Genomic DNA, 19401 nt, shown 5'->3' on the forward strand with positions numbered 1-19401 from the left:
TAGAATAAAAAATATTCAGCATCTGAATTTTTCCTTACAACCATCCTATGGGATAGATATCCTTATGATCAACCTACAGATGAACTAAAACTCAGATACTAAGTTGTTTCCCTCTTATCACATATAGGGTGAGATATATTTATGGACTAAAAATTCTTTTCCTCTGGTTCAAAGCCAACCTTGCTCTTTAAATCATAGTTGAGTTGGCCCATTCTTATCCACTTCCCTCTTTTAAGCTTCTAGAAGGAAACAAGTCAATGCTGGAGGACCAGAACAGGCAGACGGATATTTAGGATGGGCCAGTAGCATCAAGCATTTGCTTTGGGAGTGTTGACAAAAATCTTCGAGACAAAAGTGCTGTTCAATTAATCCATTTTACCATCTGTGAGCTAAAACAAACACTATGGAAAAGAGTATGGAGGTTTCTTAGAAGAATGAAAATTAGAAATACCATGTGATCCAGGCATCACACTACTGGTTATCTATCCTTTGGGAATGAAGTCAGCACAAAAGAGAGTATGCCTGTTATGGTTTAGATCTAGAATGCACCCCTCAAGACTTATGTGCTCAAAGGTGGGGCATTTGGAATGTGCTTGGAGCGTGGGGGCACCAAACTCACCAGACTAATCCCCTTCGGAGTTCATAGTTGAGTGTGCTGTTGGGAAGTAGGGCCTGGTCAGAGGAGCAGGAAGGTATGACTTCCAGTGTGCATCTCTCTTTGCTTACTGTTTCCTAGCTGCCACGGAAAGAGGTTCTGTCCTCTGGTCACACCCCCACCACCAGGCGGTTACTGCCCTCAAGCCAGCTGACTGTTGGTAGACACCTCTAAAAACCCATGAGCCAAAATGACCCTCTTCTAATTCAAGTTTTGGGTGTTGGATATTGTGTCCCCGTGAGGAGGACTGTGACTAATACAATGCCGACATTTATTTTGGCACTGTTCATGATAACTGAGGTATACGTAACTATCAACAGGTGAATGGATGAATGAAATACTGACTATGACTTAGCCTTAATGAAGAATAGAATCCTGTCATTATTGGGAAAGTGGATGGAAATGAAAAGCATCATGTTAAACAAAATATCCAGACATAGAAAGACAAGTATCACATGTGATCTCTCATATGTGGAAATTTAAAAAGATAGTGATGACTTGAATGTAGAAAATAGACTCTTGAGGCTGGGAAAGGGACAATGGGATCGGGTAGAAGAGGGTGGTGGGACTTGACTCATGTCTGATACATGAATGTATAGAAAAATCCCAGCAAGTGCCATATATTTGTACAATTAATAAATATTAATAATTACTAAGAAAAGAGCTGAGAAAATGGAGCCAGGAGAAAGGAGGAGCCAAAACACCATGTCAGCAAGTTAGTAAGTATGGAGGGACTGTCTTAGTGAGGTAGCACAGGAGTAGTTCTGGAGAGGGCTCTGAGGATGTCTTACGGAGTGTCGCAGAGACACCTCCCTGTGGCGTTTCTATACGAGATGGAGTGGTGCAGAAAACAGAGCACAACTCACAGCACCCAACCCCATCCCCCTTACCTCTGTTGGCTTCCACTGCAGAAGTAGAGAGGAAAATACTTGAACTCTTAACCTTCCTCTCACCTAGGAGTGACCATGTGACCCAGTTCTGACTAAAGAGACATACTTAGAAGTCACTGGAGAGGGTAACCCTTCCCAAACGAACGAGAAATCTTCCCTAAGTGTGGTAGTTAGCTTTGAAAAGATGGGACCTGCCAAATCCGTTCTTCCTGGTACACACATTCCACTTCTCTTAGTAAACAGTAACATTAATTTCTCTTCTCCTTGGTCCTTTGATGTGATATGACAAATAAAATGTGGCAAAAATGACATTCTGTCATTTCTGAACCACTATAGAAGAAGTCCAGCTACCCTAAAATAGTGGTCTGAGTCACTTGTCCCTGGCCAAATACTCAACACTCACACCTTAAATGAGGAGAAGTATATTTTGGTTCACAAGTTCAGTCCAAGGTCAGCTGGCTCCAAGGCAGAAACAGTATGGCAGAGGTGATGGGGGAGGAAATAGTGCCAGCTCATAGGTAGAGAACACAGGGAGAGCCCAGGACAAGAACACACGCTTCCAGGTCATGCCGCCACCGATCCTCTCCCAGCCAGGCTCCACCACCGAACAGCACATTCAGCTACTGAACTAAGTGGATGAGTTCACTGCTGAGCTGAGTATGGTGCCTACATGGTTCCACCAGCCTCCAAACACATGAGGTTGGGGGGCCAGTTTAAAGCTGATCCACAACAAGCACAGTTCTCTGAGGAAGCACAAGCTGTGTAAAAAGGCTGTATGTAAAGAGAAGTGCTCAGCCAGCCTCTAGCTGTTCCGTTATCGCAGCTGAGCTAACAGGACAGGTGGTGATGCCACCATCTTGGATTTCCAGGCCCAGCAGACACCACAGAGAGCAGAACTGGCTGACTCATCCCTGATTACCAAACTATAAGAGACAGTAAGCTGTTCTTTTATGGAAAAAAAAAAAAACTACTGGAATAAGTTTGATTCCAATACAGGTCATTTCTGCGGTTACCTGGGTTATTCTTTTTATTAGGAAACTAAGCTTTTCATCGCATAGTTAGGATTTTTAAAAGACCCTAGTAACAGACAGTGTTAGCATACTGGTAAAAATATTTTCATAAAACTATCTAAAGCAGAATCAGAAACTCTTTTATTTTATAGAAACATGAATCAAAAAGGCAAGAAATCTCCTGGCTGCCAGAAAAGGAAAAAGTAGTTCTACTACATGGCTAAAGATATGCAAATGCAAAGCTATAAGGATAATTTTGAATTCATCACAATGCTAGCACAGCTCACTTTTGTTCATTACACTGTGAGGACATTTTATGTTCTGTATTGTGTTTAGAATAGATGAAACTGGTTTTCTATTTCCTTCATATATCTGTAGTTTTAAAAGATATGATATTGATGTCACTGACCTATAAAAAGTACACTTGTAAGGGAGATAATTGAAAGATGTCTCTAATATTACTGCAAGCCTGGTTGACATTTAGAAAGCACATGTTCTGCAGGAACATCAAACAGAGGAATGTACCAAATCCAGGGTTAATATTGCAAGGTTGTAACCACTAGCTACATGTGACATAAATGATTAATACTTTAGCTTTAACTCCCTTTATCTGCAGCATAGTTATGACATAGATGCTACCCATCTGTGGCTTGCTGAAAGCAGAGACTACGTGTAAGTAAAGCCTTATTTAACAGAAGATGGAAAATTAACTGCTAGACATATTGTTATGGAACAGCTGAAAACAGATACAAGTATACTTGTCAAGAGATGGTAGTCAAGTTGGGGCACTTTAATGTGAGAGACACTAGACTTACTAACCAAAATACAGTACCTAATGTGCAATATCAGAGAGCTTTATATATAGAGGGGACAGTACCTTACTTAGATAGCTCCCTTGGAGACCAGTGGGTTGGCTACCTAGATATGACCTAGAGTCCTATTTCTCCAGATTTCTAGGATCAAAGTATTGAAATTATTCTTATTCTAGTACCTATGGTATTTAGGCACAGTCTCAATTTTTTAATACTCACTCTCCATTTTCAAAACTTTCATGACAACTCTCTGTGTCTGATAATTTGTCTCTATTTACACAATAATGTTCACTGTCTGTGTTGGAAGGGGGAATTTCAGTCTTTAGTCTGATTAACGATAGCTATCTCTTCCATGCCTGAGCACACAGGTCAGGAGAGAGACTCATCCTAATCCTCACAGGTAAGGTCATTCACTGGTGGCCTTGCCCAGGCAGAGGCAGAGAATCAGTCCTAGGTCAGGCTCATAAATCTCCTAAGGGGAAGCTACCTTTTGCCCCTTTTTTATTCTGAACTACTTCCAAACATTCTAAAGCGGAGTCTTCTCTTGTGTGGAAGGAGAAAATTAATGTGTTCCTGGGCCCAGGGTTACTTATTTTTTTCCCTCTTCCCTGTTCTTCTGCAATTACTCTATACATTCCTGGGCCACAGGTTTAAGAGTGACTGCTTTCAGAAAGAGGAAATAAATTCTAGAATTTGGGATATGTTTGACTGTATTTTTAAATAAAAACTCAGTGAAATATGGGTGACATTAGCTTTCAGTTGCAGTCACACATACCATTAAAGTAGATCTTAAACATTATAATGGACAACAAAGTGCTTACATATGAATTTTTAGACCAAAATATATTTGCAACTTGAAAGCTCCCTATGAATACCATTTGATATTGACTATTTGCAAACAGTAAATACTATCCTAATTAAATGGTTATGAGTGCAATTTATACATTATATATTAGTTAATTCCACACTCTAAAAATATTTATCTTTTTGACTAGGTAGACATTTTCAATCTTCATGTACGTGGGAAAAACAAATTTTGATATATATGCAAGTGATGGGTTTTAATTGAATTTTATTTTTATAAGATTTTATGTATGATTTATATATAACTTGAATGGAAAATGATTAGAAAGTTTATAATACCATCACAACAAGAACAATTTTCCTGGTGGGAAGGTTTAGGGAGTCTGTACAGCGTAGGATGATCGGCAGCATCTGCCGGGCCAACTTGGTTTGAGAGGGGACACGTGACGACGTACTCACCCATACACACAGTGTGCGGCAGACACCAGCCAGGCACTGCTGACGAGAGACCCACCACAGATCACTTGGCCGTTGTAAGAGAGACCGACAAGCCAGGGCCAGGCCCCTTCTCTGGCATCAGTTCCTCCAACAATCTTAGGAGTAACTTCTTGAGCCACCAGTTTTTTTCCACAGGCTATTAAAATAATTGAAGAACATATAGTTTACTTTGCCGTATAGTTGTTCCAAATTGGTGTTTGAACACTGACAAGTTCAAGAACTGAACACTGTATTTTCTCTGAGATAGGGTCTCACTGTGTATTTCAGGCTGGCCTTGGACTCACTATGTAGCCCAGGCTGACCTCGAACTCACAGTGATCCTCCTGCCTCAGGCTCCCGAGTACTGCGATTACACGCACGTGCCATCATTGACTTGTTTCCTTCTAGAAGCTTAAAAGAGGGAAATGGATAATTGAACATATTTTTCCCATAAGAAATAAGGAAAACCGAATAATTTATTGTAAGGCACCCAAATTACACTAAAAATAAATTAAATTTATTTTTCCAGTACTTTAAGAAGTTTTGCAATGAATTCTTGCTTTAACTTTACCATGTTTCTCACAGTTTTTCTCTGAGATTTACCGCTGGCATCACTAACTTTTCTGGAGCTATGGTTATGATATTTTATGTAAATAAAACACACAGAAAAGCACAGTGCTGAATGTTTTCATGCACTAACACAAGCGTTATTAGCTGTCTCGGCGAAAGCAGCACTTAGACTGAAACATTACCCATCTGTGTCTGTGGAGAGACACGACACGTGACTGATTCTTGGCCTGGAGCAGGTTTTTCCAAGTCAGATATTTGGTTTGACACTAAAGCAAAGGTATGAACACCGAACAGATATTTTTTTAACTTTGCTGCTTGAGTAGTGGAAAGTTCGAGTCTGAAACCATTTGACAACTGAGGCATCACTGTATTTCTTTGAAACATTAAAAATTGAATGGTGGGAAAAGAGAAGAGAAAGAAGGAAAATTTTGTATGTATGTGTATACAGGATAGTTAACATAGTTGTTCTACTGTCTTCTATCTCTTTGCTGAAAGAAACTGTCAATGAGTCCTTGATTGATCAATGTTGCATGTCTCTATCTGTTTTCATGAGAAACCACTTTGAAGATATCAATATGTAGTACCACAAGCATTGTTAATTTCCTACCACTTTGTTTGTAACTCTGTATTGTCTGGGCTGTACTGTTGCTATTTTCTAAAAGGTTGTCTGTCTGTTAATGTTTTCCTCCTTTTATTTTTAAAATTAAAAAAATTGAAAAAAAAATTGAACGGTGGCAAAATAATTTTAGATGACATAAAGCTTTTTTCAGAAATTTAAATTGAATGCTGGGAGGCTACCATGACAAAATATTTACTTACATTTATGGTTACACTGCAACAGCATCAGATAATCCTGTAAGCACTGTTCACTGGAATGGAAGAAAATATATTTCAAAAACTGTGTGCTTAATATTTCAAAATAAAATAAAATGTCAGTCCTATAGCCTAACTTTTTAGTCAAAAGAACTTTTAATCCACATATCATGTATGAATTACAAGAGAGCTGAAATTCACAGCAGAAAATGGCCTCATCTAAAGCAAAATAGAGACGTTTGAACCCTTACTCTAGAGTCTCCGTGAGCATCTTGCTTAGAGTCTGTGAGCATTAATCTCTGCAAGTGTTAATTAAGATTTGTCAACTTGATTGTATTAAGAAACACCTGTCAGATTAGTAAAGCACACTTTTGGGTGTGCCTGGGTGGGTCATGGCGATGTGACCTTGAGTAGTATACATGGATGGTCCCTGGCCTCTTTCTCTCTGGTGCTGTTTCCCCACTTTATTTCCCAGCCACCATGAACCGAGCAGCTTTGTCCCACCATTCCCTTCCACTAAGATGTTTCTGGCTTAGGGCCACTTTACCATTGACTATATCCCCCCAAACCATAAGCCAAATTAAACCTCTTCTTCTTGAAGTTGTGGGCAGCAGATATTGTATTTCATTTTTCCTTACCCATAAGGTGGGTGTAAAAATGATGAACAGATTGGAATCACATACATAATGAACTCTTTACTGGGGATAGTTATTGTCCTTTTGAGTGACTCAATCCTGGATTTCACTATTCTGCAACACAATAGTTCCTCCTTATCTTTGTGGCATTCATTCCAAGACCTCAAGGTAGATACCTAAAACCACAGGCTCTACTGAACTTTATAATTTAATGCCTTTTTCATTATAAGAACAAACTTACCACACATTATGACTATAAATTTTACATATTGGGTTGTGACAGCAAAATCAGCATCAATTTCACGGACAGAAGATGTATTCTTACAATGAATTGAAGATCTTTGTAACCTCAGTGTATGATTTATTTTCTTTGTCAAATAAAAATATTTCAACCTTTAATAAAGGCAATAATGCTTCAGGGCTTTCCCTTGGCATATCTTAAAAGGCAGCATCACTACACTGTGCTTTGGGGTTGTTATTAAATAATGACTGTTAAATAGTGACTATAGCCCTATTAAATAATAAGGGCTATCTGAATGCAAGCCCTGAGGTACTGCAAGTCAATCTGACAACTGAGTGAGCTCATAAATACTAGTGGAAAGGTAGTGTATCTACTGTATCTGTGAATAGGCAGGATGAAGGACTCATTTCCATCCAGGCATGACAGAACAAGACAATGTAAGATCTCATTATGCTATTCAGAATGGCATATATTGCAAAACATACTTTTTCTTTTAATTTCTATTTATTATCTTTAGACTGTGCTTGACCATGAGTAACTCAGACTGTGGAAAGAAAAGCTGTAGATAAGGAGGGACGACTGTGGAGAGCAGACTTTAGCCCTGCTAATCCCACAACTATGCAGTGCCACACACTATATGTGAGGCTGTGAGTTTCATTCAAGGAACTGAATTGTGAATGAATCACAGGTCCTGCTTTAAAGCAGGAAGACATGTAAAAAGCAAGTATAAAATCAAGAATGAACATAAATGATTGAAAGACTCATTACTTATTTTAAAATTTGGATTCCACTTTTTTTAAAAGCCAAGAATTTTGTTTTAAGTGGACTGTAAACAAAGAAAAATTGTTTTACAACGTGTTACACAAATCAACCACTAGAGATCAGCATAACACAAAGAATTATAGTACTGCACTTGGCCACAAAACCTAATGCAGCTACTGCAAATATTTGGCACACTAAAAAATACACACTTATTTGCACAAATAAATTCAGCTATTTATATTTATAAAGAGTACTTCAGTTTGTCTAATTTTGCCTGTTATTGAAGTACTTGAACTTTGGACAGCAATAGAAAAACAAAATAGGAAACAAAATGTTCCATTCGTCCAGTCAAAGCAATCCAGTGTTTCTGGAACATGATTGATAAATTTTATTTGAAATCAAGTACATCTATGTTGTCTGACTGACATACTCTTGAGAGAAAAATTTCAATATACTGATGAGGAAATGCATTTATATTTTATTATAACAATGTTAATGTATTGATATTTCTCTAGATATGTTAATATATATCTGTAATATCCCAAAGAAGATCTCAGTAATGCTTCTGATATCTGCTTGCATTTGGGGAATATTTTCAAGTCTTATTAAAACTCTACATTTATAGCAATCATCAATAAATATTATTTCAAAGTTGTCCCTCCTTTACTGTAACTCTAATGGTCTCAGAAAAATTAAGCAATGTTTAATTGCATTTTCAAAAATACAGAACAATTTCTGATGAGCTTAATACCTAATTAGAAAGTTCAACTGAACTTAGCACCTCCTTTTCCATGTATTTTGAGTAATTGATTTTTTCTTATTCAAAAAGAGTAGAAGAGTAATCTGCTTGCTCTCTATGTAGAATAAGCAATGAGTCCTACTTTGACATCTATTTCTAGAATTTGGAGAGAAACAGAATTACTGTCTGGGCACTGGTCCTGAAGTCAGACCTGGGTTATAACTGTGTATAGCAAGAATGACAGTGTCGTGATCCTGTGTCTTTTCCTTGGCCCACTGAGGTAATAGGGTTTATATTTACCTTTTGACAATTAAGAAGTAATTTATCTCCACATTGATGTCCAACATGAGCTTTTATCTTACTGAAAAGTACGTGCTTATTCTTTCTTTTTCCTTTTTTAAATTTCTTTTTCCTTTACAAAATTGCTATTTAAGGTGAGCTGCTGCCTTAGGGAATCTAGAGGACAGCATATTAGAGCAGAAGAGTACAAAGAAGGCTTTATGGCCAAACAGACTTGGATTAGAATCTTTACATTGCTCACTGGCTTTATGAACTTCTGGAAGTCAATGTTCAGCCCAGGTCTTCTTTTGCTCATCCTCATGCAGATACTATACTGTTTATATGTCATATAGGACCATATTTTCAGAGCTTTGCATGGATTGAAATTAACTGCCAGAATATGTCCACCACAGTGCTGTCACATGCTAGATATTCAACAAGATATTTGATAAACATTTTGTACAATGTATCTACCACCATGTTTAGAACAAAATATTGATCAATGCATATCACATCGGATTTTCATTCACTTCTAGAACAATTACTGAAGTTATGCAAGGATTAAAAGAAAGGAAATCTATGTGCTGACGGCTGCATGAATTTCTATCATTTCTGATCATTTCGCGTCATATTGTTGATTTCACCTTGAATGGCCTTTCCCCAGAGATGGCAAAAGGTCATCTGTATCTTGTATATGTCACACAATAGGATAACAAGTGGGGATACAGGTTGGTGGACTTTTATAATTGAAAGAATCATTTTCTCTGACATCCTTTTCATTTTTAAAACATTGTATTGCAACCCACTAGCACAAGGGTATTTTCAAAACCATTAGTTTGCATAAGGTACTAAGCATAATCATCTAAGCATTAAGTAAATAAATGCATAAATTAACTAACCAAATGAATGAATGCATTCAAAATTTTTGCAACCCACTAAAATGTAGCTAATTAAGGAAGAAATTAAGACCATTGAACTAATTTGTTTATGGGTTTGCTGAAAGTTTGTCTAGTAATGCTTTTTTTTAATAAATATTGTGAAATGCTTTTAATAGTGATGCCAGTGTAAATTAGTACTGGCATTTTTTTTTTTTTTTGGTAAGTGTAGAATAATGCAGTCCTGTTCTGAAATGTGTATAATTGAATTAAATTGTTTTTGAATTTCCTCCCTTTCTTTTCCCAATTCTTAAATGTCCATAAAACATGAATATCTGGAGTTTTCTATGTACAAGTACATTTAAGGTCTCTAATGGTAACATAAATTTAGTATAGGAAGGAATCTATATGGCTGCTTTCTCACTTGTACATGGTTTGCTTCATCTTTGACGAGACTCATAATATCAGTTAAGGCCCAGTAAAATTGATATACAACATCCGATTGCAAGGATCTTTTATTAGTACTAGAAAATACCTCTACCAATTTATTGCACTAGTTGAGCTTACAGAAATACTGACTTTTCATGACTAGCTTAATAATTGCACCATTGAATGCGTTAAACAAAATACATCAGTATTAACATCTTAATTTCTTAACTGTAATTACAGCTGCTTCTTGCAGTTAATTTCTTCTAAGCTACAGCTGGCCTTTAATGGGACTATAAAATCAAGAAGTCAGTTTCAGAAATTTGAAACAAAAATTACCGTTAATGTTTAAACAGGAGAAATGTCATAATCTAAGCTAAAGCAGACCTTGAAAACAGGAAGGATGCTTGTTTTTGATAATTTAGTAAAGCCTTAGAGATAAACCAAACCTAATTGAGCATGGTGGCACAAGCCTATAATCACAGCATTTAGGAGGCTGAGGCAGGAGGGTCACTGGGAGTTCGAGGCCAGCCTAGGTTACAAAGTGAGTGCAAGGCCAGCCTGCACTACAAAGTGAAACCCTGTCTCAAAAAGACAGAAATAAATAAGCCTAACTTTAAAAAGCAAAAGAAAGTATAGGACCAACTACAAGCTTAAACATTTTCACTTAATAATCATGTTTTATTTGCTAAGGAAGAAAAAATATTATACAAATATTTTATATATATATATGGAAATGTTATCAGAAAGAATCACTTAGATATTGTTTGAAATTGCTCAAAGAATACAGTAAGTCAAATACCTTTCAAAAATATATGGCCGACAGATGGTAGCATTCCAATTTGACAAAAAAACCTGTCTTGTTTCCAGTATGTGCTTCAAAAACCTGTCTTGTTTCCAGTACGTGCACACCTAGTCCAAGAACAAAAGGTTTAGCGCTCACCTGGGTGTTAGTATTAGGCCGCCACTGGGTGCTGTGGTTAATTTTACAAATGGCCCTCCTCCAGACGAGAGTGTTGGTGTTGATGAGTTTTCATTCCTAGGGAAGAAACATGTAGAGAAAACACAAAAATACAAACAAAAAATCCTGTAAACTACATTTTTAGTTCTTTAATGCAGCAGATACTGAAAGAAATGATAGAAATGGATGAACATTTTGATATAAAACTCTAATATTTTGCTATCTAATAGATAGTTTAGATTAGTAGAAGAATTACATGACATTTCATGACATGAAATACAATTTTAAATTTTGCATAATACTATGGGCTTACATTCTATATTATTTTACAGAGCTAAAAATCATTTTATTTACCACTTTGGTATGTGACTTTTTCATGTGACTTTTCATTTTTAAATTAAGTTTATTGGTACATTTTAGATATACATATTGATCACATTCATCTTTGGAAATCTGTACCTGTACATGATACATCTTAATTCATTTATTCTCATTCCCCTACCCGATATTCAACCCTTCTTCCTCTCCTTACTTACAAAAGATTTATTGCTTTGTTTCCACTTTTCCATTTTTTCTCATTTTTTTCTTTTCCTTTCCTTCCTTTCCCCTGCCCTTCTCTCCTCCCTAGTTCCCCTTCCCATTTGAACATTTCCTCTAATTTCACAATACCTATTATATATTTTGGTCTTTATTTACACTTTCAGTTTTTCACACTAGAGAAACAATGTGGCATTTACATTTGTGTGTCCAATTTACTTCACTTAATAGTATGGATGGGCTCAAGATGCATTTACTTACTTAGAAATTTCTCTAGTTTATCCTTCCTTATGGCTGAGTAGTACTCTATTCATACAAAAACTCACATCTTCCTTATCCATTTCTCTGTTGATGGGCATTTGTGTTGTTTCTAAGATTTAGCTATTACAAACTGTGCTACTATAAACGTGGGTGTGTATATATCATTGTGGTATGATGTTTTTAATTCTTTCAAGAAGATACCAAGAAGAGAAGTAGTTGGATTCAATGTGACAACTAGTCCTAGATTTTTGAGGAATATCCACACTGATTTCCACAATGGTTGCACCAGCCTATATTCCCACAACAGTGGAGAAGTGTTCCTTTTGCCCCACAGCCCCGCCAGCATTTGTTAGTGGTTGATTTTTTGATGATAGTCATTCTTTTTGGGGTGAGATGTAATCTCAAAATTCTTTTAATTTGCATCTCTTGAATGACCAGTGAAGTTGAACATTTTTTATATATTTATTTGTCATTTATATTTCTTCATCTGAGAAGTGTCTATTCATTTCTGACGCCCATTTTTGGATTGGGCCTTTAAGTTTGGAAAGTATGATTTTTTAAAAATTCTTTCTATATTTTAGATATTAGTCCTTTGTCTGAGGAACAACTGGCAAAAAAAATTTCCCACTCTGTGAGTTTTCTCTGCACCCTGTTGATGACTTTCTAATTTCAAAGGAAAAAAATAAAAATAAAACAGTTTTGAAACAGGCTAAGAGGAAAGTAACAATAATTAACATATTGTGCATTATTATCTTCATAGTAGTTACTCAGAGTAAAAGTTATAGGCATGAAATATTGTCCAAACAATGTTAGCACAAACTTTTCTTTTTAATGAAACTAAGCTGACAATTGCTTTTGTTGCACAAAAGCTTTTCAATGAGATACCAGTTGTTGATTCTTTGTAATATTTCCCAGCAATTGGAGTTTTATTCATAAAGTCTTTGCTTACACTTATGTCTTCACGGGAATAGATTACAAGATACAGAAACAACTCTAAACCTGCTTGGCCATCTTGTTTTCCATAAAAGGGACGGATACCTTCAGTGAATCTTTAGTGAATGGAAGATAGCCTCCTTAGTGAATGGTGCTGGAAAAACTGGTTTTCTACATGGTGAAGACTGAAATTACACCCATGTCTCTCACTATGCACTAAACTAAAATAAAAATGGATCAAAGATCTAAATATGAAAACAGAAACATTAAGTCTGCAGGTAAGATAGAATAGGTATTTTTCTATGTTGCCCGATAGCTTTTGCTTTGTTGTGATTTTGTTTTGTTTTGTTGTAATAGGGATTGATCCTAGTTTTCCACACAACCACTGAGCTAATTTTCCTGGCCTTTTTTACTTTCTGAGACAGGGTTTTGCTAAGTTGGCTGGTCTGATCTTGAACTTGCGCCTTTCCTGCCTCAGCTTCTCGACTAGCTGGGATTATGGGCACATCCCAGTACTCCCAGAGATCCCATAGTTTACATATATGATGATCAATTTGGATCACACAGGATTTCTGTACCATCACATAGGTTTCTCTTACTGAGCATAATTTATCTTTTAAAAGGAATGGATAAAAATTATGTGGCATTTTTAAACAATGGAGTATTACTCAGCTATAAAGAAAAACTCAAGGCTTTCATAGGTAAATAGATGCAACTAGAGACCACACTCATAAGTGAAATACATAAGACTTGCATGTGTAAACATTGTATTGTCTCCCTAGCATAAGAAACTGAAAGAGTAAATAAGATCCAAAAGGTACAATAGACATTGTGAAAGGGAAAGAAACTTCTCAAAAAGGAATAACTGAGACAAGGGAAAGGAGAAAAGAAGGAGATAAGTACGCTACCAATTTCTATTAGTTCGTTGAAAGGAACAGTTATTGTTTATATTGTTTGACCAATGTTACATACCTATATCTGATAATATGAGTACTTTGAAGATAACAATACGCAATATTATAACCATTTTAAATTTCCTATCATCTTATTTTGGAATTCTGTATCATTTTTATTGTTTTTTTAAATTATTCTCTTACAATTAGAAAAGATACACGTGGCCAGAGACAACAGGAAAAGATTTTCCTTCTTCCTTTTCAATATGTTGCTATGTTTTGACTTTTCATTCACTTTGAAGCTTAACAGACTCTAATTTATAACCAGAAGCTGTATGATTGCTCTAAAAGAGGGAGTGTGTAGCCTAGATTTGTAAACGTCATTGATAAGCCACCACAAGGTGGAGAAAGAGACCTCTCCCTGTGACAAAAGACATTTAATCCCCAGGCTTTCGTTTCCCAGAAAAATCTATTGAATTCTTTCTCTCAACCGTGAGTCTTAATTGAAGATTTCTCTTAATTATCCTGATGCGTTTCCTCAGACTCAGCTGGAGACTCTTCAATTTCAATTACTAATCCTGTTTCTTGCCTTTTATTTATTCCACATTTTAATCTTCATATAAAAATATGCCTGTAGGCTAACACATCCTGATTCTGTAATCTTCTTTGGGCCAACCAGGAGATAAGATGGCTCCTCTCTAATAAAATTAATTGTTGCTTTGCCAGTAAAAAGGCCTGATGTTTTCCCCAGACGGTGGCCAACACTGACCTTTTGCTCTTTGTATATAGGGAATTTCCAAGGAGCATGCAGAGCTCTTATGATAAGTGAGAATAGAAATGGGTAGAGCGTGGCCCCTGTTTCTTTCAATGAATGAATGAAGAGTTTACCTGGGACCTTTTATCTCCTAAACAAAGAGTTGGGACAATGGACTCTATTTAATATCCTTGAATTTAGCATCTTGGACTTTAATTTGATATACAGATAAAAGTAATTCAAACACAGAAATCCATTACTATTCTTTTAATAAGACCCAAAATAAATTTACCAAAAGAAAGATGAGTCTTGTTATTGCTATTGTTAGAGCTGAAGTTGGTCCCCCATGAGGACAGAATAATAATTTAATGTCAGTGTTTATATAACTGGATTGAGTACAGCTTTGAAAAAAAGCAGGCATGAAGCCCTTAAAGAGTACTAAAGTGTGTAGGTCAGAAATGTTCTAGGAAGGTCATGAAGGTCTCCCCATGCAAAATGGTTGTACTCTTAAGGACTGACAAGTTTGCAGAAGGGAGAATGTGTATCACCACAGATCTTGGAGAACTTTGAATTTATCCTTGGCACTGATTCTTGTAGAATTCTTCATGCCAATCTTGACTTTCAAAAATGTCAAGGAATATCTAGTTATATTTGCATTGCCTAAAGCTCCTGACACATCACTGGACTTATTAGTGCATACTTTTGCTGTTAGGGCGAAGGTCGTATATCACAGCTACTCTTCAATCTCCTTACTAGACAGCTGTCTCCTTGTGTTTACTTACACCCCCATATCTCAGTCTGCTGAATGTCTGCCATTCATTTCTACATCCCTGTCTCTGCACAGCAGATTTCACAGTGTCTTTTCTAGACAATAATATTTAACCTCACCAAGAACATATTAGAAATGGAAATTCCACAACCGTACTGCAGGCCAATTGAATCAGAAAGTCAGAAAAAGGGTCCGGACATCTAGGTTGTGACAGCCCCCCAAGGGAATTTAATTGTTATAGATAGGAAAATACAGAAAACAGAGATAGTCAAATGGGAGATTTTTTTCTCTACTTATATAAGACCCTCCACTCCATAAGATACATATATTATATATATATATGTACTAACTTCTAATTCACTAGATAATGAGATAAGGTACTCAAACTAAGTAAGGGATCATCTTGAAGAACACTTTATTAAAAATATACTTTGGGTTTGAGGATTTTTAGACTCAATCACCTATAGCTATACTTTTTTGCTATCCATTGGACATCTTGTCTAGTAGTTATTAAAGCTATACATCAATTCAAAATAAAATTTGGAGAAAAATTCATTTGAAAAAATTATTGAAAAATATTTAAATGCTTTTTGACTAGCTTATTTATTGCACATTTTCTACTGACATGAACTGTGATAACATTGGTGATTAATTATTTTAACTGATAGCTATTCTACAAAGAAAGAGAGCTGAAGGGAAATTGATAAATATAGTGGCTATCCAGTAATGACTAGTTGCTCAATCCTGGGATTACTAAACAAACAAACAAACAAATAAACAAAACAAAAAACATATTCCACAGAGAGAGCTAGAGATTATGTATTTACATGAAAAAAAGATATATAATCTTGTATTCTGTTATATTTTTAAAATTTTTTGTTTCAAATTAGACACAAGAAAACAAGTTGCAATCCAAATAGGCTGTATTGAATTATTTAGAATTACCCAACAAAATAGTCTTCCAAAAGTTTTATAAAGTTCTGATACAGTTACATTTTTGTACTACATGTTGATAGATGGGGAACTTCATTCATACAAAGATTTCAGCTGTCAATACTAGATATAAGAATTTGGAATTTAATTGGAAACGGGCCACCTGCATTTTAAATCCTGACAATTGAAACTCCCCCTTTTCTGACTGAGGACAGTTTTTGTAATTTGTATTCACAATGGATAGAATATAAAGGAGAGATTTCTAAAAATTTATTTAGTGTTTTAAGAAACAAAGGATAAGCAACATACTAAAATGTTATTGGAAAATGCAAAATTAACAACCCTATCTTAAATCATCTTTCATTTTTGCAAGACAAAATCTCAAAATTATTGAAAGGTAAATTCAAAGTGAATATTTATATTAAGGTTCTATGACTAAAGCATACAGCTGAAGTTCATCCTGCTTCCATTTTCTTCCCTTGCAAGAACATGAGTCATTAGATTTCAGAGAGGCTCTCTGCGAGTGCTACAGCTAGCATGTGTATTTTCTAAATTTTGAAAAGTTCCAGATCTGCAGATTTAGGTGGTGCCCCTAGCATTTACCTAGCTGTCTGAAATCAGTAGACATTTAGTATCACTTGAAAAGTCCATATAGTGTTACCTTGTTGACATATTAATGAAACCTACCAAACTATTTTTAAATCTTTATTACCATTTTTATTGGTTATCTGCTCTCAAAGGGCTCTCCTGGACTGAGGAAAATTTTATGGGAGAAAAGAAGCATTTACACACAACCATTATTTTTGAAGTCATAGATGGATTCATAGTAAGAAGTCATAGTAAGAATAGTCATAGATGGATTCTAGCGAGAGAAGAAAGGGTATCCCAAGGCTACTTGTATGGTATTAAATCTGCCTCTCTTCGCAGGTCCTTCTTAAGTCTCTTCTCATTTGTCTCGCTCTTTAGACTGTGTTTGCTATGATAAAAGCTCTTCCCTGAAGCAGGGGCTTAGATAGGGATGTTTTAAGTCTTTGGACTAAAGCTAAAACAGAATAATAATGCACACTGCAAATACTGCAGCCAAGTGCTGTAGCTCATTTCATACCCCAAAAAGTTTAAGCAATGAAAAGCCAGGTGGAACTAACCTAAAAAGGATTGCAGAGAAGTATGTAACTTTCTTTTCAGGTTGGAGGGCCAAAGGGGGGATTGATTTGGCAGAACAGAAGCAGGGAAGATCATTTATCTGGGAAGAGAAAGGATGAATGGAAGCGTTTTGATGGTAAAGCATCCAACTAGGACAGTCACAGCGTGTGGGTAGTTAGGTAAACCCTGTGAACGAACTGGGCACATTTCAATTACACTCACTTATTCATTTTACAGCAATACACAGCACTCACTGAGCTCTATGATAGCTCTTAGCAACAGGTAACTTTAATTAATTTCGGATCGTCTGACTTTAGCTGTTAAAAGTTTGTGACATTTACACAGAGGTAAAGAAATGTCAATAGAAAAGGTACCTTAATCCAATCAATTTCCTCCTTTGTGCAAACCACTATATTAAGTGCAAGAGAGAAATCAATGGGTCAGTCAGTAGCTGCTCCCTTATAGATGTAAGAGTGCTAGGAGGGAGAAAAGCTGCTGGCATCTTTCACTAAAAATGTGCCTGAGAGGTGATACATCTAGGAGATTATCAGACATGATTTCCACGGACAGCATCTTGGGTACTTGGACAACATGATCTACATCAACTTGGTTTTTTCAACTGTTACTGGAATTTGTTTGTCTATTCATTTGGCTATAAAGCACTGGATGCACATCCACAGGAATTTCTTTTAGAATTTAGCATTGGGTGAAAGTTGTCCTTCCTTACGGAATGTTATCTCATAATGAAAGTTACATGCTATTTAATGTTTTCCTTTTTTCATGGATTGCCAGGAATCTCAGAGACCATGGTCCTAATTACAATAACTGTGCATGTTTTCCAGAATTATCTCTTTATTCCTTTGGACCTTATTTTCATTTTGCATTTTATCAGTCTTACTGCATATTCTCTTTGTCATGTGGACTTTAGCTTCATTTTAAAAATTACAAGTGTAAAAAAAGGAATAATGTAGAAAATGGAATAATGTAGAAAAAAGCAAAAGAATAAGGAATTGATGACAGAAGGAAAAAGTAAGAAAGAAAAACTTAGGATAGGTAGAAGAGGAAGAAAATTAGAAAGAGAGAAGGAACATTATTTCATTGGATTTTTCTTTATTAATACGGTACCGGTTCGCAGTACATAGTAAACACATTCATCGTGGGCAGCTGGTACATGTACATCATGACATATTTTAATTCTTTTTACATCTTTTTCTCCTTTCTTTCCCTGTTAAATTTGACTTTATGAATTTTAACAAAACATTTCCCTTGGTCTCATAGAATGTACAGCATTAATAGTAAGTTGTGTCTTAGAAGTATTTTTTAGAAGCAAAATAGGATGAACAAGGTAGGTTTGGGTACAAAGTTTCCCCCTGTCCTACATATTTCTGTTTTATAATGCAGCAGCATCTCTGTCCTCAAGAAACAGGGTGAAGAAAATGGTGGAAGACACTGACTTGGGGGAGAAACAAAGTCTCTTGTTGCCTTTATGTAATGGACTACATAGGTAAATACTGTAGAAAATTATTGGTAGATGAGTCATAACTATACTAACAGACAAATGACATTTTCTTACATTTTGTGTGTACAATTATAGTCTCATAATTTTCTGGTCACATAAATCTCTTTGGGGTGTCAAAGGGATTAAAAAATGTCATCTCAAATAATCAATTCATTCATCTCAATTACAGGTAAGGAGAATTCTCCCTGAATTTCTCTTTCGTATAATAGAAACCCTTAGTTCCCCAATAAGATATTTTCAGATTTAGTGGGTGAAATCAGGAATGAGTCTTTTCCAAGAAGAAAATAATACCAGTCTGAGGTTGGTGAAAACCTAGCCATGGATATTTTTACTCTATCAAAGATGCTTATAATATGGATTTTCCTGAACTGTCTATTTCTCTATTTCTCTTTTGATCTATTATCAGGGTGAGAGGAAGGAACTTTTTCAGAACAATTAAAATAGACTAGTTTGAGAAGGACAAGCTAAGGAATCCCTTGTTTTAAATCAGGGATTCTTCTCAGTAGCATATGTAAACCTAATAGCAGAAAAAAAAATTCTTTTGATGTTTTTTTGGTGTTACTTTGTTTTGCTTATATCAGGTGAAACCAAACTACCAAGTTTTATGTTTCCTTCCAAAGAAGTATATGGAAGATAATGAGTTCCTGGCAAATATAAAAGAACTACCACTAAGATCACTTGTGCTCTTTAGAGAATAAGACTTCTAGGTT

At 35.8% G+C, this 19401-nt stretch overlaps 1 protein-coding gene across 1 annotated transcript in view; it reads right to left on the reverse strand.

Annotated features, from left to right (window-relative positions):
* Tmprss15 (transmembrane protease, serine 15) overlaps nucleotides 1–19401 on the reverse strand; it is a 116216-nt gene that overhangs the window by 20001 nt on the left and 76814 nt on the right. Inside the window, exons 18-20 of the mRNA XM_005375963.1 lie at nucleotides 10932–11027; nucleotides 6038–6087; nucleotides 4631–4805 (exon numbers count right to left, since the gene is read on the reverse strand). Of these exons, the coding sequence (XP_005376020.1) occupies nucleotides 4631–4805; nucleotides 6038–6087; nucleotides 10932–11027 (321 nt within the window). The remainder of the gene's footprint in view (nucleotides 1–4630; nucleotides 4806–6037; nucleotides 6088–10931; nucleotides 11028–19401) is intronic.

This window comes from Chinchilla lanigera, unplaced genomic scaffold, assembly GCF_000276665.1.
Source record: "Chinchilla lanigera isolate Chin_1 unplaced genomic scaffold, ChiLan1.0 scaffold00006, whole genome shotgun sequence".
Classification (NCBI taxonomy): Eukaryota; Metazoa; Chordata; class Mammalia; order Rodentia; family Chinchillidae; genus Chinchilla; species Chinchilla lanigera.